This window comes from Cajanus cajan, chromosome 10 (assembly GCF_000230855.2).
Source record: "Cajanus cajan strain Asha chromosome 10, NIPB_CcT2T_4, whole genome shotgun sequence".
Lineage (NCBI taxonomy): Eukaryota > Viridiplantae > Streptophyta > Magnoliopsida > Fabales > Fabaceae > Cajanus > Cajanus cajan.
Genome location: NC_138526.1, coordinates 13,549,053 through 13,569,075, shown reverse-complemented (window position 1 = coordinate 13,569,075; position 20,023 = coordinate 13,549,053). Strand labels below are relative to the sequence as shown.

Here is a 20,023-nt window from a genome sequence, read left to right as displayed (position 1 = left end):
GAATTCGAATGGAAGATTCTATTTTCACCTTTTTTATTTATTTATTTTATTTTTTAACAATTTTAAAAAAAAATTTTAATCTTAAAAATAATTTCTTTTACATATTTTCCCTTTGAGTCAAACTTGGTTAGAATTGATAAGTTTTACAAATAAGAAAAAGTTGACACTCAAACAAAACTGAAATTGTTTGTACTTTATTCTTTTTATTTCAATTTTATCTATTTTGTGTGTGCGAGTATAAGTATATAGATTTGAATTGAGTTTGAATGCATTTGTTATTTGTTTCAATCAAAATTTAATGGGTTAGATTAGATTGGATTTATGCATTTTATTGTGAAATCTAACTCATTAAATCACAAACAAGTTGGATTAAGTTGGGTTAATTGAGTCAATATAATATTTTTTTATTAAAATATTTTCTTAGTGCATATAGTTTCATTTACTTTATCTTTTAGTTCTTATAGTTTAAAATAAATCATTTTAGTTCATGTACTTATCTTTTTCAATCATGCTTAGTTCCTATAGTTGAAGATAATTTTTTTAGTCTCCATACTTGTAGTTTTTTTTATTCCTTTTAGTCCATGTTGTTAATTTGTTTTGTAACGTTGTCTCTTTCGTGATATCATGACAAAAGTATTAATTCAACTTTGTGTGTTTGTTTCGTCCAGATTCACAAACAAAGAAATGGACATCGAGCATGATGGAAAAGAGTTCTCGAAAGCCCAGAAACAACACAGTATAACATCAAAAGGCCCAAAAACCCAACAATAGTGATTTAGTAGCTTGGAATAGGCCGTTCCAAACTACTAAAAAGGCCTAGAAACCCTAGTTCAGAACGGGTTGTTCTTAGTCCAGAACGACCCGTTCTAACACAGGTTGTTATAAGTAAAATTCAAATCCAAAATGGACTGTTCTAGTTCCAGAATGGGCCATTCCATATGCAAATTTTACTCTTAACAGATTGGTCCAGAACGGGTCGTTTTGAAAATGGAACGGGCTGTTCTGGTCAGTTATGACGTTTATAAATAGTCGCATCAGACACTGTTTAGGGAACCGCAAAAATTCATCTAGAAAACCCTAGATAGCTCGAAAATTCTCTCTCTATCTCTTTGTATTTCTTGAGATTTGTGAGACATTATGTAGTGTGTAAGGTAGCCAAAAAGCGCCTAAAGGATCTCTACATTCAAAGATTCAATAAAGCTTAATTAAGAGGTATTCCAATCAATATCCTTCTTCCTCCCTTACTTCCTTATTTTTAATAAATGCGCTTCTGAATAAAGAATAATCATGTAGACGTTGTAGGATAAATCATGTAATTTAAATTTCAAGTACGTAAACAACTATCTGTAAAGGGGAATTAATATTTAAAATATTATTTATTATTATGCTAACTTCGTCATAGGGTACCGATTTAGGGCGTTCTGGGGGTGCTTAATACCTTCTCTACACGTAACTGACCCCCAAACCCAATTCTGGCTATGAAGGCCTTTATTGGAATTTTAAAGATCTTTTCTTTTTTCAATGTTTTGAGTAAAAAATTGGTGGTGACTCCATGAACTTACTTTCAAAACCATTAATTAGAGATTAGTCTGGTCTCCAAGCATTCCTTAATTAATAAGAGTTTTTTCAAAATGATAGTCTAAACCATTGGTCGTAAGATCAGAATTTTTCGAGTTACGACAATTTGATGTTGAATTTATTTTGTGGAATTATCTTAAATTAGATCTCTTGATGTTCCATGTTTTTTGTATCCTTACATGCAAACTAAATGAGCCCGATCACGAGAAGAAAAACCTTTAGGTTGAGTCATATAAACTTTTTCCTCTAGGTCACCATTTAGGAAAAATGCTTTCACATCCATTTGATAAAACTCTAAGTCAAAATGTGCAACTAATGCCATTATTATACGTAAAGAGTCTTTCATGCATACATGAGAAAAACTTTCTCTATAATCAACTCTTTCCTTTTGAGAGAATCCTTTGGCAACCAATTGGACTTTGTATCTTTCAATGTTGCCTAATGAGTCCTCCTTGGTTTTAAAAATCCATCTACATCCAATAGGTTTTACTTAATTAGGCAACTCAACAAGATCGCAAACTTCATTATTTGCTAAAGAATCCAATTCATCTTTCATAGCATCATATCACAAATTAGAATTACAACTATTATTTGTTTGTGAAAATGTTTCAGGATCATTCTCAACTCCAAAGTTATATTCAAACTCTTGTAAGTACACTTGATAATCACTAGGAACCGTTGATTTCCTCATTCTAGTTGACCTTATCAATGTTACATCCAAAACTTCTAGAGAAGCACTACAAAAAAACGCGTTAATAATGACAGTTGTAATTGTAAATAATGACATTTATGACCGTCAATATATACATGTGTGGCAGTTCCGTGTAGCGCTATAATTTATGCCGCCACAGAGTAAAAAACGACGGTTACAAGCGCACCATCACAACACCCGCCATTTAATACATTGTATAAAGCAACGATTTAGACGTGTAAATAATGACAGTCTAAAATGTCGTAAATTACACAATAAAAATAATTATATAGGTTAATAATGACAATTTCGAGCGCCATTATTTCCATAATAATATGGCGTGATCAAACTGCCATTATTATTAATTTGTACATAAAAGTATGACACTTCTAACTGCCGTAATTTTCAAATAAATATTTTTTTTTCATCATAATTATTTATAAAAATTGAATTTTTAATTAAATATTTTAAATATTAAAAACACCTGTATATTTAAAATGTCATAATTGTGTGAAATCGAAGTAATCAACAACTCTTAAAAAATTCAACCAACCAAGTTCATTCAATATATTTCAACTTGTAATAACAAAATACAAAACATAAAGTTGATTCATTCATTACTTGTACTAGGGAAAATATAAATAGTTATATCAAACAGAGTCAAAGTACTTCATAAGTTTTAGATTCATTACATAAACTAAAGTAGCATTTTCTAATATACTAATGTGCCTAACTAGCCTTCCTTTGGCTACCCTCATTATCACCATTGCTTCCTCTTGATGATCCTCTTATGTTGTTTGGTGATGGAGCACCACTTCCAACATCTGATGCCTGAAATAAATAAAAATAATTTTATATCAATTAATTTCAATCCATTAGGCAAGTTATGAACATCCTTAACTTTCACCTTTAATTTCTTAGAAACTCCATGCTCATCTACAAAATACTAGGCTTCGTATCCTTACATGAGATGGCAGAATTTAGCTATAAATGACCATGAGGCTCTTATTAAGGCCTAGTTTAGACAAAATGAATCAAACTTTTCTTGCAAGCTCAAACCAACTTATACACCTAAGCTTCTAAGAAGTTAGATGAGGGTATACAAATTGAATTGCATAAGTTGATTTTAACTTGCGAGAGAATTTTACCTTCTTATTTTTTGTCGCCTACAAGTACTTACTGAGAAGTTTAACCAGACAAATATATACAAGGTAACTAATGGTTTTAGAACCTGTCAATTTCAAGAAGGCATCACTAGCATAAACAATAGGCATGTCCGGTAACCGCATATTAGTTCTGCAAAGAAACTCAACTCAATAACAAACAGCCAACAAATTAAGCCTCTCCAAAAAGCAGAAAGCATGAGATAAGAAAAGAAATAACAAAAACCAGACATTTCCAAAAACTCACAATACAAAGCTTTGTTTGATTCTACCAAGAGAAATAATCAAGGAAGTGCTTAAAAGACCCACGTCAGGAGTGCTACACCTCTTACTGCACACCAATCTACCCGTGACCTCACTGTAATGGGTCAGCACAGAAAAGACATTGTCCATGGCAGTAGCCGCACTCCGCTTCTCCTCCTCATTCGCCTCACACGACTTTTCTCTCTCCACCTCTGCATCTCACAAATAAAGCCATTCAATATAAAATGCATTCAACATTTAACCCTTTTCTTTTTTAATTCATTTATCTCCAGTCCCGAATAAGATAAGCTTCTTCACAAACACTTACGAAAGAAAAAAAATTAAAGAAGTTAATAAAGAGCTTTTTGAAATTAACTTGTATAAAATAATTTCAATTTGTGAAGATGTTTCATTTATAATTGAAAGATTGTTTATTTATGGTGCACCTCTGACATCACGTTCTTCGAGCACTTGGTCGAAGGAAGAAAGGCGATTGAGTTCGGATAAGGAGTCGGCGCAGACTTCCTTGCGGTAGCAGCGGAAGGCGAAGTCGCGGACGGGGGAGGAGGCGTGGTGGCGGAGGAGGGGGACCTGGACGGCGAGGAAGTGGACGACGGCGCCGGAGAGGTGGCCGAAGACGGGGGAGACGCGGAAGAGCATCCAAAAGGGCGTGCCGTCTTTGCGGTAATTGAGCAAAACGAGTTGCGCGGTTCGTTCGGCTCTGACGGCTTCGCGGATTTGGAGGAGGGAGGGGCGGGAGGTGTGGGGGCCCTGGAAAAGGGCGACGGTGCGGCCGAGGACCTCGCGGTGCGTGTAGCCGGTGAGCTTGAGGAAGTCGGGGCTGACGAAGACGATGGGGTGGCCGGGAGAGATAAACGAATGGTTTTGAGATTTTTGTAGGGCCGGGAGAGAGAACTCAAGCAAGTAGGTTTTTTTTTGGAAATGTACGAAAGACAGAAAGGGAAGTGAATGATTTTCAGATTTTTTTTGGGTAGAAATTTGAGAGGGAAAAAATTAATTTACTCTAATTTTTTCTATTTTAAAGAGGAAAAAAAAGAATTTAAGCGGGAAAATAAAAATTTTAATTAGAAGAGGTCATAAACCTTTATAGATTAAGTAGAAAAAATTGCACTTTTCAACACATTTTGCAATGTTAAACCAAATTGTTAAATTTTTAATAATTTATAGAAATTTTTAAAAATCTCTACAAAATAACCTCCCTTATTTAGCATTTTTTTAGTGCAATCAGCTATTATTTGCAAGGAATATTAATATTCTTCCAACAAAGTATTAATACTTCTAATTAATTAAGATTCAATTTAATTTATAGTTTTAAGTTTTTAAAATTTCTTAATGAATTTTTTAAATAATTAATAAAATGAATATCTACTTAATAAATAATAATAGACAAAAAATGGGAATTCAAATTTCGAAATTCATTAAGTTAAATCTGAGAGAAAATAAAGTTTAATTTAGAGGCAAATAATAATGACATCTTTAAAAATAGAACAATGTCATATTTTACATACATTTTTGTCGTTAAAATACTGACAGTTATAAATGCCATATTTTGAATGAAAATAATGACAGTTTTATAACTGTCGTATTATAAAGTAAATAATGGCAGTTTCTTGAAACTGCCATATTAAAACCGCCATATTTAATTAGTTTTTTTGTAGTGAAGGTTCTTGTTCAACAGGTTGCTCAACAGCTTGTATTGGATGTTGTTCAACTAAATATTCCAAAACTAAATATTCCAAAACAGGTACAACTTGACGTGGAGCTTGAGTTACTTGATTTTGGTGAGCATCACCAAAAACTACTAGCCTAAAACTTGATGTAGGAACCATGTCTTCACATTGATCTTTCTCAAATCCAATGACTTGAGTTGAATCATTCCCACTATCCACATCATTCTTAAGAAACTTTACATTTCTTTATTCAACAATTCTAGTGCTATGAATTGGACAATAAAATCTATGCCCCTTAGACTTTTCAACATAACTAATGAAATATGCACTAATTGTCCTTGTGTTTAACTTACTCTCATTTGGAGTATAAATCCTAACTTCTATTGGGAAACCCCAAACATGCATATGTTTCAAGCTTAGTTTCCAACCTTTCATTAATTCAAAAGGGATTTTAGGGATCACTTTAGTTGAAACTGGATTTAATATGTACATTGTTGTCTTAAGCGCTTCACTCCATAATGAACGAGGAAGTTTGGAATTGCTAAGCATACTCCTTACCATGTCTAATAAGGTTTGATTTCTTCTTTCTGCCACACCGTTTTGATCCAATGAGACAGGCATGATGTACTGAGCCATAATACAATGCTCTTGAAGAAATTTTGCAAAAAGACCAAGTGCTTGTTCATTTTTAGTGTATTTGTCGTAAAATCACCACCTCTATTTGACCTCACAATCTTTATTTGTTTTCAACATTATTATCTTTTGTCTTGAAAATTTTAAAGGCATCTAAAGCTTCATATTTATTATGAAGTAAGTAAAGATACATGTATCATGAGTAGTCATCTATAAAATAAATGAAATATTTTTGGCCATATGAGTCCATATCGGGACAACATATATCAATATGTATAATTTTTAATATTTTTGAACTTCTCTTGGCATTTTTCTTTGTCATGTTAGTTTGTTTCCCTTTTATGCAATTCATACAAGTGTTAAAGTCAATAAAGTTAGTAAAGTCAAGAGTCTCAAGTACTCCATGTAATATCTATTTTTTATTATTATTATTTATTAATGGCATTTTCGTAAATTTTTATAAAGGTATAGGGTGTTTTGGTAATTTTGGAACGGGCTGTTCCAAAAGCGGAACGGGCCGTTCCAAGCACCAAAAATAAACTAGTTATGAAGTTGAGAACGGGTCTAGAACGGGCTGTTCCAAAAGGAGAACGGGTCGTTCTGATTTTGGAACGGGCCGTTCTGGAGGGAGTACGGGCCGTTCTGGAAGGAGAATAGGCCGTTCTGGATGAGTCCCAGAACGGACCGTTCTGGTTTTGGAATGGGCCGTTCCAGTTCAAAAATTTGCGTAGATTTAAAGGGCCCAGAACGGGCGTTCCACTTTTGGAACGGGCCGTTTCGGGTTAGGCAGGGCAAAACTCTATAAATAGGGGCTGGGGTGTTTGGAAAAGGAGGATTTTGAGGGAAGAGGTCCTAGAGAGAGAAAGAGGAGAGAGAGAGAAAGAAAGAGAGAGGAGGGGAAAGAAAAGAGGAGAGAGAAAGATAAATCCAAGAGAAGGAGGTTCTGTTAGGGGAAAGAAAAGAGAAGGGAGAGGAGAAGGTTCTGCCCTAGTTTCGATTCCTGTTTATCCAAGTAAGGGTAGTACTTATAAGACTTAATCTAGTATGTATGAGCATGATAGGGGTAGTATAACTTTTAATATGCTATTTTGTTTATATGAAGATTGTCATTTGTTTAAATTGATGGTTGTTTTAGGTGTTTAATTATTTATGTTATTATATTGAATGATTTGACATGGTTATGGAAAAGTTTGTATGTAATTATGGAATATGCTATATGTGTGTGGTTTGGAAAGCTAATAGAACTTAGAGGAGTAAGGTTATGGTATGGATTAGATCTCTTGGTGAGATCAGGATATAATCTTTGGAAAAATATGGAATTAGGAGTCCCATGGTGAGGATTCCAATATGAAACTTTTCCAAAGGTTATATAATAAACCACTTCAGATGTTAGGTGGATTATGAAGTACTCCTCTAAGTATTCTATTTGCTACTGGTATGGGTCCAGGCCAAGTCATACCGATGGATGAGGTGGCCACGATCACCAAGGTTACGTGACGACGTAATCTAACTGTATATTTTCCATGAGAGGTTAGGCGTGAGACATGGGTTGATGACATGTTTCACCGTATCAACACTTGGTTTGGATGTGTTGAGGCCAACATTTGGTTTGGATGTGTTGGTTACATCATGGATTATATAGTGGTGTGACTTTGTTTTGGATGTGGAATATGTATACATATGGTATGGATTGTATACATTGGTTATGGATTCTTTATTATCATAAAATATGTATGCGTTGGCATGGATGTGTATACATTATATTTTGGATTGGTCTATATTTAGCTTGGAAATGACTTGTTGGTCTGGATAAATACTGTGGATAAATATCTGTTTAATGATATTTTATTATGATGTACTATGATTGGTTTTATATGTGCTAACCCTTATACTTCCATGATGGACTGTGATGATCTCACTATGTGGGGGAGCAGATCAGGTGTGAGGCCTTGGGATAACAAGGAGTCTTTTGGATAGCTGCTTTGAGAAGTGGCTAGGTTTAGAGCTTGACCAGCACCTACGGTGTCTTATTTTGATGTCTTCAGACGTTGTAATTATATTACCTTTTTGTATTACTGTATAACCTTACTGAGGATAATGAATTTATTATAAAAATATGTTATATATTTTGGAAACAATTTTATATGTTATTGTATATTTACACTCTAGCGTAGCTGGCCCTTGTTCTATTTTCTTTAATATATATTATTTATCTTTAGTTGGTTCTGGATGTGACGGCTTAGGGTGGGTCGTTACACTCCATCATCCACCGATCTTTTAATTCTTTCTATAGAGATATGCCCTAGCCTCTTATGCCACAATTTTGACGACATTTCATTCATGATACAACATTTAATACTGATATTTTCTTATGTAGCTATCAAACTATAAGGAATCATATTAGATAAATTAATTTTGAATAAGTTGTCATTTAACACACAATTTCCAATAATAGTAGATTTAAACAATAAATCAAATTTGGATGTGTTAAAACTTATTGAATAATCCAAAGGAATAAGTCTTAACAAAAATTAAATTCCTGGAAAACTCAAGAATATAAAAGATATTATTCAATTCAAAAATAAATATAGATCCTAAATTAAGTTTGCAAGTGGCAATAGCTACCACACTTGAATACATATCCGATTAATTGAATAAATGAATCGTTCACTTATTTGGCTCCTTTTGTCTTGAGAAACCCTACACAGTATTAGAAATATGGATTGTTGATCTAAAGTCAATCCACCATAAATCATGACAAATATTAGCCATATTAGATTCAAAACATACAAAAGAAAAAGAATTATCCTTCTTTCCAAGACAAACCTTATATTTATAACTGCAATTCTTCACGGGCCCCTTCTTTTTATAGAAAAAGCACCTAGACTCCTTGATTTTTGCAATAATGGGAATGCATTTCTTCTCTTTGTTTTCCCTTTTACCATTATTCTAAGTCATAGTAAGAGTATTTTCACTAATCTCTTGAGCAAGTCTCCCTTCCTTTTGAACACACAAGGTCAGAAGTTCATTGATTGACCACTTATCTTTATGTGTGTTGTATGATATCTTAAAATGACCATACTATAATATGAGTGAATTTAGAAATCAAGGGCACCAAGAAAGACTCAGAAATGTCAACTTCAAGTGATTTTAGCTGAGCTACTAGATCCCTTATTCTCATAATGTGTTTTCTTACACTAACAATTCCCATGAGCATCATCAATAAGAATCTTCCCATTAAGGTACTAGCCAAAGCCTTATTAGACATTTCAAATTGCTTATTTATGGCTTTTAGAAAGTCCTTGACTTTCTGACATTCAGGGATTGAACCATGGATGATAGTAGAGATACATGTCTTAATGAACATAATTGAAAGATGGTTAGATCTTTCCCATCATTCATACAACATAATTCCTTTTGAAATACTAGCATTAGCGAGCTCAGATGGCTCATCCCGAAGTGCATAATCATGGTCAGAAACCCATAGAGAGCTTTCTCTTTCCATTTCTTATAGTTGTCACTAGTTAACATAGGAACTTCATTTTTGTTATCAGAGATAATCAAAGATTGAACCATAATAAAAGCTAAACAAAATTAAATAAAAGCTTATATAATAATTCAAAAATGTACATGAATCAATTAGTCATCAAAATCTACATGTAGGCTAAGATTTTAACAAGAAATATATTCACTTTAATTTCTTTATGATGGAAATCAATAAATTAGCAATAAATTAGCATTACCTCCAAATGCCTGTAGGCAACTTAAGGGACAATTTTTTTTTTATCCTAATAGATCATAAAAAATATAATTAATTCTTGTGGGAATTTTTTACTATATTAAATACAATCAATTACAAGTTATTGTATTTAACAATTATGTGATTCTTATAAGTATTACTGCCTTTGGATGTTGTGACTATTCCATTTTTTTTAATACTCATAAAAATATGATATGCAACAAAAAATAAAAATAACTCATCTTAACATGATATATATATATATATATATATATATATATATATATATATATATATATATATATATATATATATATATATATATATAAAAGACATAAAAATAAATGTTTAATCAAAAATAAGGTATGGAACCAAAAAGAATAAAACATAACATCTTTATTAGAAAAGAACAAGCATATGCCAAGTGATTGAGAATTCAAAAGCTAATAAAAAAAAGTTAAATAATCAACCTTTCATGTAGCAAAAAGTTGCATGACATGACTATAACCTTTTGAAAGTAACATTAAAGCAAATCAACTCTTTCATATGTAGCTTTTCATGTACCAAAAGATGTGAAACTTACTTTTAACAAAAGTATTGTATGGATTTATAGAAGTGAATTACCGTATGCATTTTTAAAAGACCTTTACCCATCCTAAATATGAGTTTTCTTCCTTGATTCCACCATAATAAAACCTCTACTTCTATCTCACTTCATAGAAATTCAATAGCCTAAAAAATTTACACTACTGAGGTTTAAAAGAAGATTTAGAAAATGGATAATATATTGATAAATGGTTTCCTTGTGATCTCTAATATCTAAATGGGTCAAAATCGAAAAACCTGATTTATGTGCAGTTCATAAGTTTATGTGAAACACATGAACAACATAGCAAGACAGAGATATATGCAGACTCTAATACCAAATAATGAATAAAATTTAACATATCATGTATATACATAAAAAAATAAATTATATATATAACAAATGAATATATAGGTATGAAAATATCATTAACCTCTAAACATTGCTTTTTATAAAATAAAGTTAAAATACACATAATATTTCAAATTCTTAACATTTTACACTGATAGATAGGTATTTACTTCTTAGATATGTTTAGGTGAGGAGTCTATTTAATTTATAGAGTTCAATTTCTACCCATCATAGAAAATTGATCCCCATTTTTCAGGACCTGTAGATAAATCACTAGCATTATTTAGTAGTAAATTCTCTTAATGATTAGAGAGTAGATGACTAGACTTTGACATAATCAAAGAATTTGAGTTATAAAAACATAAAAAGTGAGTGAGAAAAATTAGGGCCACTGTAACTTAAATTATTATTTTTTTTAAAAAATATTTAACAATAACATGCAATGATCTAGAAAAAGAAAGAGTTGCGTCATATATAACCTTAAAAAAATCACAAAAATGTGAGCACTTTTCCAATAAACCTTTTTAAGACATCCTCCTTCAAAAGAGTTACTTGATTTTTCTATTTAACAACCTACTCATACTTATTTCTCATTTTGACTTGACCATTAAAATTTTTATAGGAGTACTTCTTTTCTATTAGAGAGAAAGATATGTTAAGATTTGTGTTGTGCATTAAGATAGAGAGCAAAATATTCTATTATTATGAATTGGTGTTCAATAATAATCAAAACACTTACCAAGTGAATACGTTAGAATGAATGAATTATTCAATGAATCAAATAAGAAGGAAAAAAGGAATGCATAAAATGAGAGATAAAATAAAAATCTTATTTATTTACTATTGTTGGTTAAAATAATACACATGTTTTAGAGCTCAATAAAACAAAAAATAGCTAAATTGAAAGTTAAATTTCATTTTGAAAATTTATAAATTGAAAAAAAGAATTAATAATAATTGTTTTGAATTAGATTTGACCTAAAGCAAATACATTATTAAAATCTAATTTAAACTTCAAATTTATTTGATAAAATTCTAATGATAATTATGTTTATTTTTAAAATTTAATTCTTAAATTGATTCAAATAATATTTTCTCTGAATTTTTTCTATAAGATTCATATCAAAGTTGTTGTTTGGTCTTTTTTATTTTATTTATAAGAATCAAATTAAAATGTTTCATGCATTAATTATTATTATTTTTTGCAAAAATATCCTTAATAAAAGTCATTTATCTTAATTTAACAAGTAGTTGACAGAGTGAGAGTCTCATTAATATTAGAGATAAGTTTAAAAAAGAGTAAATTAGAATTCACCATCTTAAGATTTATTTAAATGACGCTAATAAATAATAATACTCCAAACTTATTTAACTATAATACTCCAATTAAGAGAGATTCTTTTAGATTTTTTTTAACCTAATAGTATGTTAAAAACTTAAATTAACTATATAACATTGCTATCATTAATATTTTTGTTGTTAAGTTGTTTTTCTTATTGGGAGCACGCTATTGAATTTGGTAGATCTCTTTTTATTTTTCTTGTGTAAAAATATATTAAAAAAATAAATAAATTATTTATTTCAGATAATATAAAAGATTGACATAAATAACAACCATTAGCACATGTCAATAAAAGGAGGAGGATAAAAAGTTAACACATAATTAAAACATGTCATTTTAAATAAATTTCTTATCATGTTTTGGTAAATAAGCACATTAATTTAGATTCTAAAAGGCCATATGCTATATTAGATGTAAACCACCAAATCAAAATGCTTTGGTAGGACTAGTGAAAACTAAAACATCTAAATACTAATGAAAAAACCAAATAGAGAGAAGAAAAATATTATTGGTTTTTGTTCTCTAAGAGAACATATTTTAAATTCTTCTTTTGAAAGGTTAAAAAAGGAGAATTTTATTAAATGACATCAAAGTATAATACAAGTGGTATCTATTTTGAAGTTACAAAAATTACAAGAGAATGGAGAAAAACTCCCTTCCAAATATGGAACCATAATAAAACAAATAAAATTGTACATGAAACTAAATTAAGCTTTAATTTAGAAGGTTTTTATGTTTAATGGAACTTTACTAAATGTTTTATTAACTTCAAATGAAGTGGGATATAATATTGGAGTAAGTTTGAATTTTAGTGTCATAACAAAACTCAAGGTTTAAATTTCTCTAAAAAAATGTCAATTTAGGAAAACTTTAATACCACGGACAAGGGGAAATTAGGGAGAACTTTTTCAAGAGTTAATATCAACTCCTAATTTCATGCTATACAATCTTTGATGTTTATTTACTTTAGGAACTACCTCAATTTATAACATTGGTTTTTTATTTCATAGACTTTAACATTTATAAGAATATGTGACAACTCTCTTCGTAACAATGTCAGCACAATGTCAATGTTTTGGATGGAATCATAGCGCAAGTATAAATATTCAACACAATATTAAGTTATGCAATCAACTCTAGATACCATTAATAAGCCTAAGTCACTAAAGAAAGTTGTTGATATGCATATTAATAGTGTAAACTATGCTAAATGAGTTGTGCCAATAGATGTGAATGTGACAATAAAGGAAGTTGTGATAGATTGATAGTTGAATGTCAATGAAAAGGGGTAAAACAACCACTTTTGATGCAAAGGAAAAGGGCAAGAAAAAGGCAAAGATCACAAAGACCTTGAAGTAATGATAGTTTATTTTGATTGAAGATGTTGATCCTTTTTTTGTTGGCCCAAACATGTGCCATGAAAGATTTGCTTATGTTATTTTCTTTAGTACACCAGTATTGTGTTAACTGTTGTAATGTAGACAACTTATATGTAAATAATTTGGTGACTATGATGCATATGATGTTAAGTTTATTTAAGTTATGTTATGTTGTCTCTATTGATGTTTAAGTTTCTTTTTCAACATGTGATAACTTAATCTATTTAAGATTTTACTAATGCAAATAGTTGCTTCATTATATTTCATGAAATTAATTAGCAACTCCATTTCAAAATCAAATATAAAATCAACAAAGTTTTGTGTAATTATTTAGCACGTTTATGAAATTTGACAAATGATTTTTGCTTACAAATAAGTTAAACTAGAAACTAATTTTTTTTTTTTTGAAATTTGGAAATGAGTTTTGGTTACAAAAAGGAAACACTAAAACTAGGAATGAATATTGGTTTATGAAATTTGAAAATGAGTTTAACAAATCTTTTTCACAAAGTAAAATGTGCTACAGATCATAGAAGTTTAAGGTAAAAATCAACATGATTGATATCTACAATTTTATTAGTTTACTAAGACAATGATGATAAAATGTAAGGATCAACAATAATAAAAAATACAACACATAACCAAACTTATAACTCTTCTCACAAAATATAGCTCTTTATAAAACACCCAACAAAGGTCTCAACTCTAATCCATAACACTCTTTGCATTAATCATCTACAAACAAGAATAAATAAAATCAACCTTTCATTTTGGTTCTTTTTTTATGCAACTTCAACTTGTTTATCTTCTTCTACAATAGCTCCAACAATAATGATGAACATGCACAACTAATTTGAGTTTCCACACTTGCACCAATGTTGCCTTCAACATCGCCATCTCAAACAAATAGCTCACAAACTCCCCTTTACACAAAAAGGTCAGATCAGAAGCTGTTGAAAAAAAGTTGAAACTTATTGTCATTATCATACTCATATTTTAGTTTATGCATCTCCAAAACCTTAATTAAAGATTATTTGTGGTCTTCAAAATAAACATCACATTAAGTTTTACACCCACATTAATCCTTATCAAATCAAATAATTTACAAAAGGAAAGGGTTGTTTGGTAACCATCGGAAAGCTCCTACGTTCAAAGATTATGGAAAATGAAAAAAAAAAACCCTAAATGCAACCACAACACCACAAACCTTTATTAGTAGTTTTTTTTTTTTTAGTTTTAATTTTATTTATTTTTTAATTTTATTTATTTATTAATTTTTCCCTTCTTTATTTCATTAAAATTAAATGTACATTTTGATTTTTGATTTTAAAAATATAAACAATGTTTATAATTAAGTGACATTATTTAAATATAATTTATGAAAGGAATAGATACATTACATCATTTTCTGTTAGCCATGTCAATTTTTTTCTATAATGAAAATTAAGTATAAAAATTATTTTTTAAATATTGAAACATGTCACAAATAAAACAACAATTTCGTTTACAAAAATAAAAAAATTTCAAATTACAATGATAAACATAACAATTTTTTTTAAATATGTATCAAAATCAAAATTCTTTCATCTTATAATAATCAAAAACACATCAATCCTTATACATAAAACACGAATAACCATCTTACACAGTAAAAAAGTTTATAAGAATTCTTTTAACTTCATATCTAATTTAATTTTTATTTATCATAATTATTTATAAATTAAATTTTAATATATATTTTTTAAATAATAACAATAAAATAATTTAAATTACAATATAAATTATTTATCATAAATTTAAAATATAATCTATATATTTAAAAATATCTAATTATTTAAATTTTAAAATTTAATTTTATCTCAAAGGGATTTTAGATTTTAGTTACTCACAATAAACAAAGGCTTACATAAGCATTGAGACATGCACCCAAGAAGAAACTCTGAAAACCAAAGACCCTTCCCACTCATGCGAGGCGACATAGTGTGGGCCAGGGTTCAGTACCCTCACAAATGGTGCCCCGCGCTCGTTCTCGCTTCCGACGACCTCGGTGTCCAAGTCTCCTTCTCCTTCAACCAAAACGACGTCGTCCCGCCAACATGTTTCGTCGACTCCGAAGTTGTCCCCTTCGAGGAGGCCTTCCCTTCTCTCGTCTCCCGCCACAACGCCCACGCGTCGTCGCTCCACTCCGCGCTCCGGCTCTTGGGCCGGAGGGTCATTTCCGGTTTGAGCTGTCGCTGCCTATCGGCCCAGGCCCAACGGGCCCGTAACGGCCCGGGCTCTCTTCCCGAGTTCGACCCGGCTGGGGTTTTGGGTTTTGTCTTGGATGCCGCTGTTTCGCCGTGGGTCGAGCTCCCTCGTTTTGCTCATGCCGTTAGAGTGGTTGCTCAGGTTCACGCTTTTCGAACTTATTGTTCCATGAAGCAAAAGAAATTGAACAAACAGAGTAACAACACAGGTAACTTTTATTTTTTTTTTTTTATTTTTTTTATAATAATTATTTTAATTTTCTTATTATGTTTCTGATTGGACAAGAAATGAGATGTTTGGACTTGAACAAATGATAACCTTTTTATTATTATTATTATTTTTTTTATTAAAGCTTTTGATTATTGCATTTGCTGGTCATAGTTGAATTAGCATGGAAATTCTGGATATGCTTTTACTTGCTCCAATTACTTTCTAAATGTGTATCATGTTGTTCATATCAGTTTTTTAAGTTTTCAACTACAAGACCAATTTGATAAAAGATTACTTCACCCCATTTTGAATATAAGCAACAAAAATTTATATTTGTTGTTTTCAAATCCTACCTCTATTCCTTTATAATAATAATAATAGTTTAATACTATTTTACACAAACTAAGAAACATAATTTTTTTTTACAAATTAGTTAAAGAATTATTGAACTAGAGAAGATTAATTATAAATGAAACTGTGTTCTCTTTTTTCTTTTCCACCAAATGTAGACTTCCAATTTCCAAGCATACCTTAGACTATTTATTTTACATTTACAGAAACAAGAAATGAGAAATTGAACAGACAGATCCAAAATACGTTTTTTTTTTAATATAAATTGTGGGAAATAATATCTAGTCATTTTATTTTCTGGACTGGAATTTTTATTTAGGTGTTTGATTACTGCATTTACTATGCTTTTTTGGGATCGCTTGGGGAATACCCACATAGAGCTGGTAGATGAAGATCAGGCGACTCCTTTTATTTCGATAACTTTAACTTAAAATGTGTATCTGAGATTTGTACTGTCTGATCTTCATCCAACGATTCCAATTCATGAATGCGAGAATGTAGGGAATCTCATTATGTTTTTGGTCCCCTTTTAGGTTAATGTTGATTCGGCATTGTTGGTGATCTGAAAGTACTAGTATTCCTTTGTGATAAACTTTCTTACAAAAAAGAAGATAGTTTTGGTACACAAGATTTTTGTACATTTATAACATAATAAAATACTTTTGCTGGTTTGTATTTTTATTGGGTGGGAGATTGGTTCTTTTACTGAGAGGAAGTAAGTTGGATATAATATTCTTGTTTATAGAGAGTTTATATTAGTATGAACGTCTTAGCAGTGTAGTGAATGAGGTTTGAGCCTTTTGTGGAATACTAGGGCATTGTGATTTTGAGAGATTGCAGAGAAAAGAAAAACACACGAGAAAATGATTATTTCCTAATTTAGATTTTAAATTGTTGAGGCATGCCTCAGTTTTCTTGATTAATCTGTTATATTTTGGACTAAGCTTGTATGCATGAGCATTGAGCAAGCAGTGATCCAAATTGTTCTTATAAAAACTTCAGCTGGAGACCATAACTGGTCTGGATAAATATCATTCACAGGCAAAGCTGCATTTTATGGTTGTAAATCCGGGATCTATTAAGAAATGAAATGAATTGATTGTGTTAGATTATTTAATCTAATAATGACTCATATAATAAAGGAATGACTTTTAGTGAAAAGATGTTTAATGTGATGGTTATTAGATTGAAAATATATTAAGAGTTATTGGGAATCATTTTAAAGTAATTAAAATTAATTCCCTTCCTTCTTACTCCGTAAAGGGTAATTTTACATTAAAGAGGAATACTTTGAAAAATTTATGGAGGCTAAAGTTGGTTTTTGATAAAGCATATCTCTTTGTCTCTCTCTAGACTGTTTTTTTTATGTATCTTCAAAAAACTTGGTCTTTCAAGAAAGTGTTTGTGAGAACAAAGAAAATGTCAAGAAAGAACAAAGAAAATACCAAGAATTAATAGAGTTTCAACACCATCATAGAGACCAAGTAAAGGAAGTAAGAAAAGGGAGAATTACTTATTAAAAAATTCTGAATTGAATTATAGATTTGAGTATATTTTCTAAACTTTCTCATAGAAATTACAGAATATGATAATAATGAGAAGTATAGTATGTTATCTAAGATTCCTAGAGTGTAATTCTCTTGAATGATGAACTCTATGAAATTATATTTGATTATAGAAATGAAATGAATTGATTTTTGATGTGATGATCATCAGTGATTTGAAATGAATAGTATTCTAATAATGAGTTAAGGCTTCCATCTTTTAAAATAACTAAGTTGCAGGTCCCATATGATGAGTAGTATCTTGAATTTAGTATATCTTCTGTTGAAATGACTATATTGCCTGTTCCAGTGATGATGTTGCCCGGTTAGCCGGTTACCCTTATACATTTTTTCCGACTTCAGTGTACAACTTATTGAATTACAGAGGTCATTTATTGATTTTACCTAGTTCTTTTATAATTTTTATCAATATGTTTTCATAGGCGAAAATGTGAAATCTGCTTCCAGGTTTATCTTTGGGTCAGAACACGCACTCAGATACGCTAGAATCTGTAGATTTGGAAACCAAGGGAAAATGTCAGATCATATGCAAAAACGGGGAGGAAAACATAGCTATTGGTGCTATTAGGAGATTGAACTCAACAGTTCCTGTGTGGGAAGGAAATTCTGAACACTTGTTTAAGAATAAACTTGTGATTATTTCAGAGAATCTTATGCACTTTCCTGCTTTAGATCCCCTTTACATGGTGCAAGAAAGCCTAAAACCTGAAAGACAGAGCCTTCTGGGATTTAAAAAGATATCAGATTATAACATAGTTGATATCTGCTTTGGAAAATGTTCTACTGTGCGTAAAACTCACATCTCAGTTCCTTCCAACTTTATGACTCATTTGAACGACTATATCAGTAAAATAGAAGATCATGCACTGGGGCTTTACTGCAGATTTACTGACACAGAAACCATTATATATCTTAACAACAAACGAAGGCGACTAGATAAATCAACTTCATCCCATGTTTTTGGTCAAATTCGTTTACTTCAAGTTCAAGAAAGTGAAAGCAAAACATACATCTCAGAACATACCAGACCTAGGATCTCACACATTAAGATGCTTGAAGCAGAAGGAAGTATCCAGGAAGACAATCAGGCCGCAACATACTCTTTTGAAACTACTATGAACTCCACAGATCAGGTTCAAAATGTTGATTCAAAAAGAGGTCAGAATTGTGAATCATTGTCTAATAAGTGTGAGGTTAATGCCCATGCAGCAAAAGTTAAAGGTATGTTAGGATCTGACGCATCTGTTTACCAAGAAAGACTGCAAATGAGTTGCAATAGTGATACAACACCTCTCACTTTGAAAAGGTCTGCAATAACAGAATTATCTTACAGGGATTGTTTGGTGGAGGAGGGCAAGGATTGGTACCAAGGTACTGCTTCTTGTTCAGTATTCAATTCAGAAGTTGGACAGCTATCAAAAACCCATGTTCCCTTTTCTCATAAATCTTTGCACATGAAGTTCCCTAAGAATTTCAACCTACCATCCAAGGAAAAGTTAATAGAGAAGTTTAGAGTATTTGGCTCAGTAGATTCCTCAAGAACAAGAGTCTTTTCCTACACTGGCTCAGCTCAGGTGGTTTTTTTACATGAAGCTGATGCAGTTGTTGCATATCAATATGCCAGAAGGAAGGCCTGGTTTGATGAGGCTAATGTTCGGTTTTGGCTTGACCCTTTTGATCACAAAAGAAGAGGATTCAAGTGTTCTGCTATGGTGGCTCCGTCAGCAAGTAAACAAATAGGACCGTCACTGAAATCATGTCTAAAAAATTCCAATTCCTCGAGAAAGGAAAACATAAAGAAACATTGCAGGGTAAGGTTTACAGTAGAAACTTAGCTGACACGAATTTTCTGTATGAAGAATGTTATATCGTATTCACTTAAATTCCGTTGAGCTCATCTTTGTTCCTGCTTTCAACATGGCATTTCCTCATGCAAGTGATAAAAAAAACTACTAGCATTTGAATGCAAGTAGAAAGGTTAATTTGGTTAATATGAAAGATTCATAGATTGAAATGTTGAATATCTAAAGTTGTTTTTTGTGTATCCATCATTCTGGTGGTTGAGATTAGGGTTAGAAGTGACTCTAGAAAATTCGTAAACTATTCATAATTTAATTTGATAGTTCATCAAGTTAGAGTTTATTTGAATAAATTTCTCCACAAGCATTTAAAGAGAAAAAAATAGAAAGAAAAATTAAAATTAACTTATCCATAAGCTAAAACTAATTTATGCTCAAACTGAAATTAAGATTTT

The 20,023-nt window shown here is 30.9% G+C and overlaps 2 protein-coding genes across 3 annotated transcripts; one reads left to right on the top strand and one right to left on the bottom strand.

Annotated features, from left to right (window-relative positions):
- Window positions 1–2,850: 2,850 nt before the first annotated feature.
- Window positions 2,851–4,659, bottom strand: LOC145952318 (protein TWIN LOV 1-like; the record flags this gene model as incomplete). The annotated part of the gene is made up of 4 exons (XM_083064662.1): window positions 2,851–3,100; window positions 3,501–3,565; window positions 3,680–3,893; window positions 4,122–4,659. Coding segments are annotated over 4 exons (888 nt in total), but the record flags the coding sequence as incomplete, so codon positions are not given.
- A 10,644-nt stretch (window positions 4,660–15,303) lies between these two features.
- On the top strand, window positions 15,304–19,666 carry LOC109806008 (uncharacterized). 2 transcript variants are annotated; one of them, XM_083065561.1, is made up of 3 exons: window positions 15,304–15,851; window positions 18,217–18,990; window positions 19,103–19,371. In XM_083065561.1, the coding sequence occupies exons 1-3, from the start codon at window positions 15,317–15,319 to the stop codon at window positions 19,225–19,227; spliced, it is 1,434 nt and encodes a 477-aa protein (XP_082921687.1). In that variant the 5' UTR covers window positions 15,304–15,316; the 3' UTR covers window positions 19,228–19,371. The 2 variants fall into 2 exon arrangements, with proteins under 2 accessions (XP_082921687.1, XP_020223923.2); XM_020368334.3 differs by having other exon boundaries at window positions 15,307–15,851; window positions 18,217–19,666.
- The last annotated feature ends 357 nt before the right edge of the window (window positions 19,667–20,023 follow it).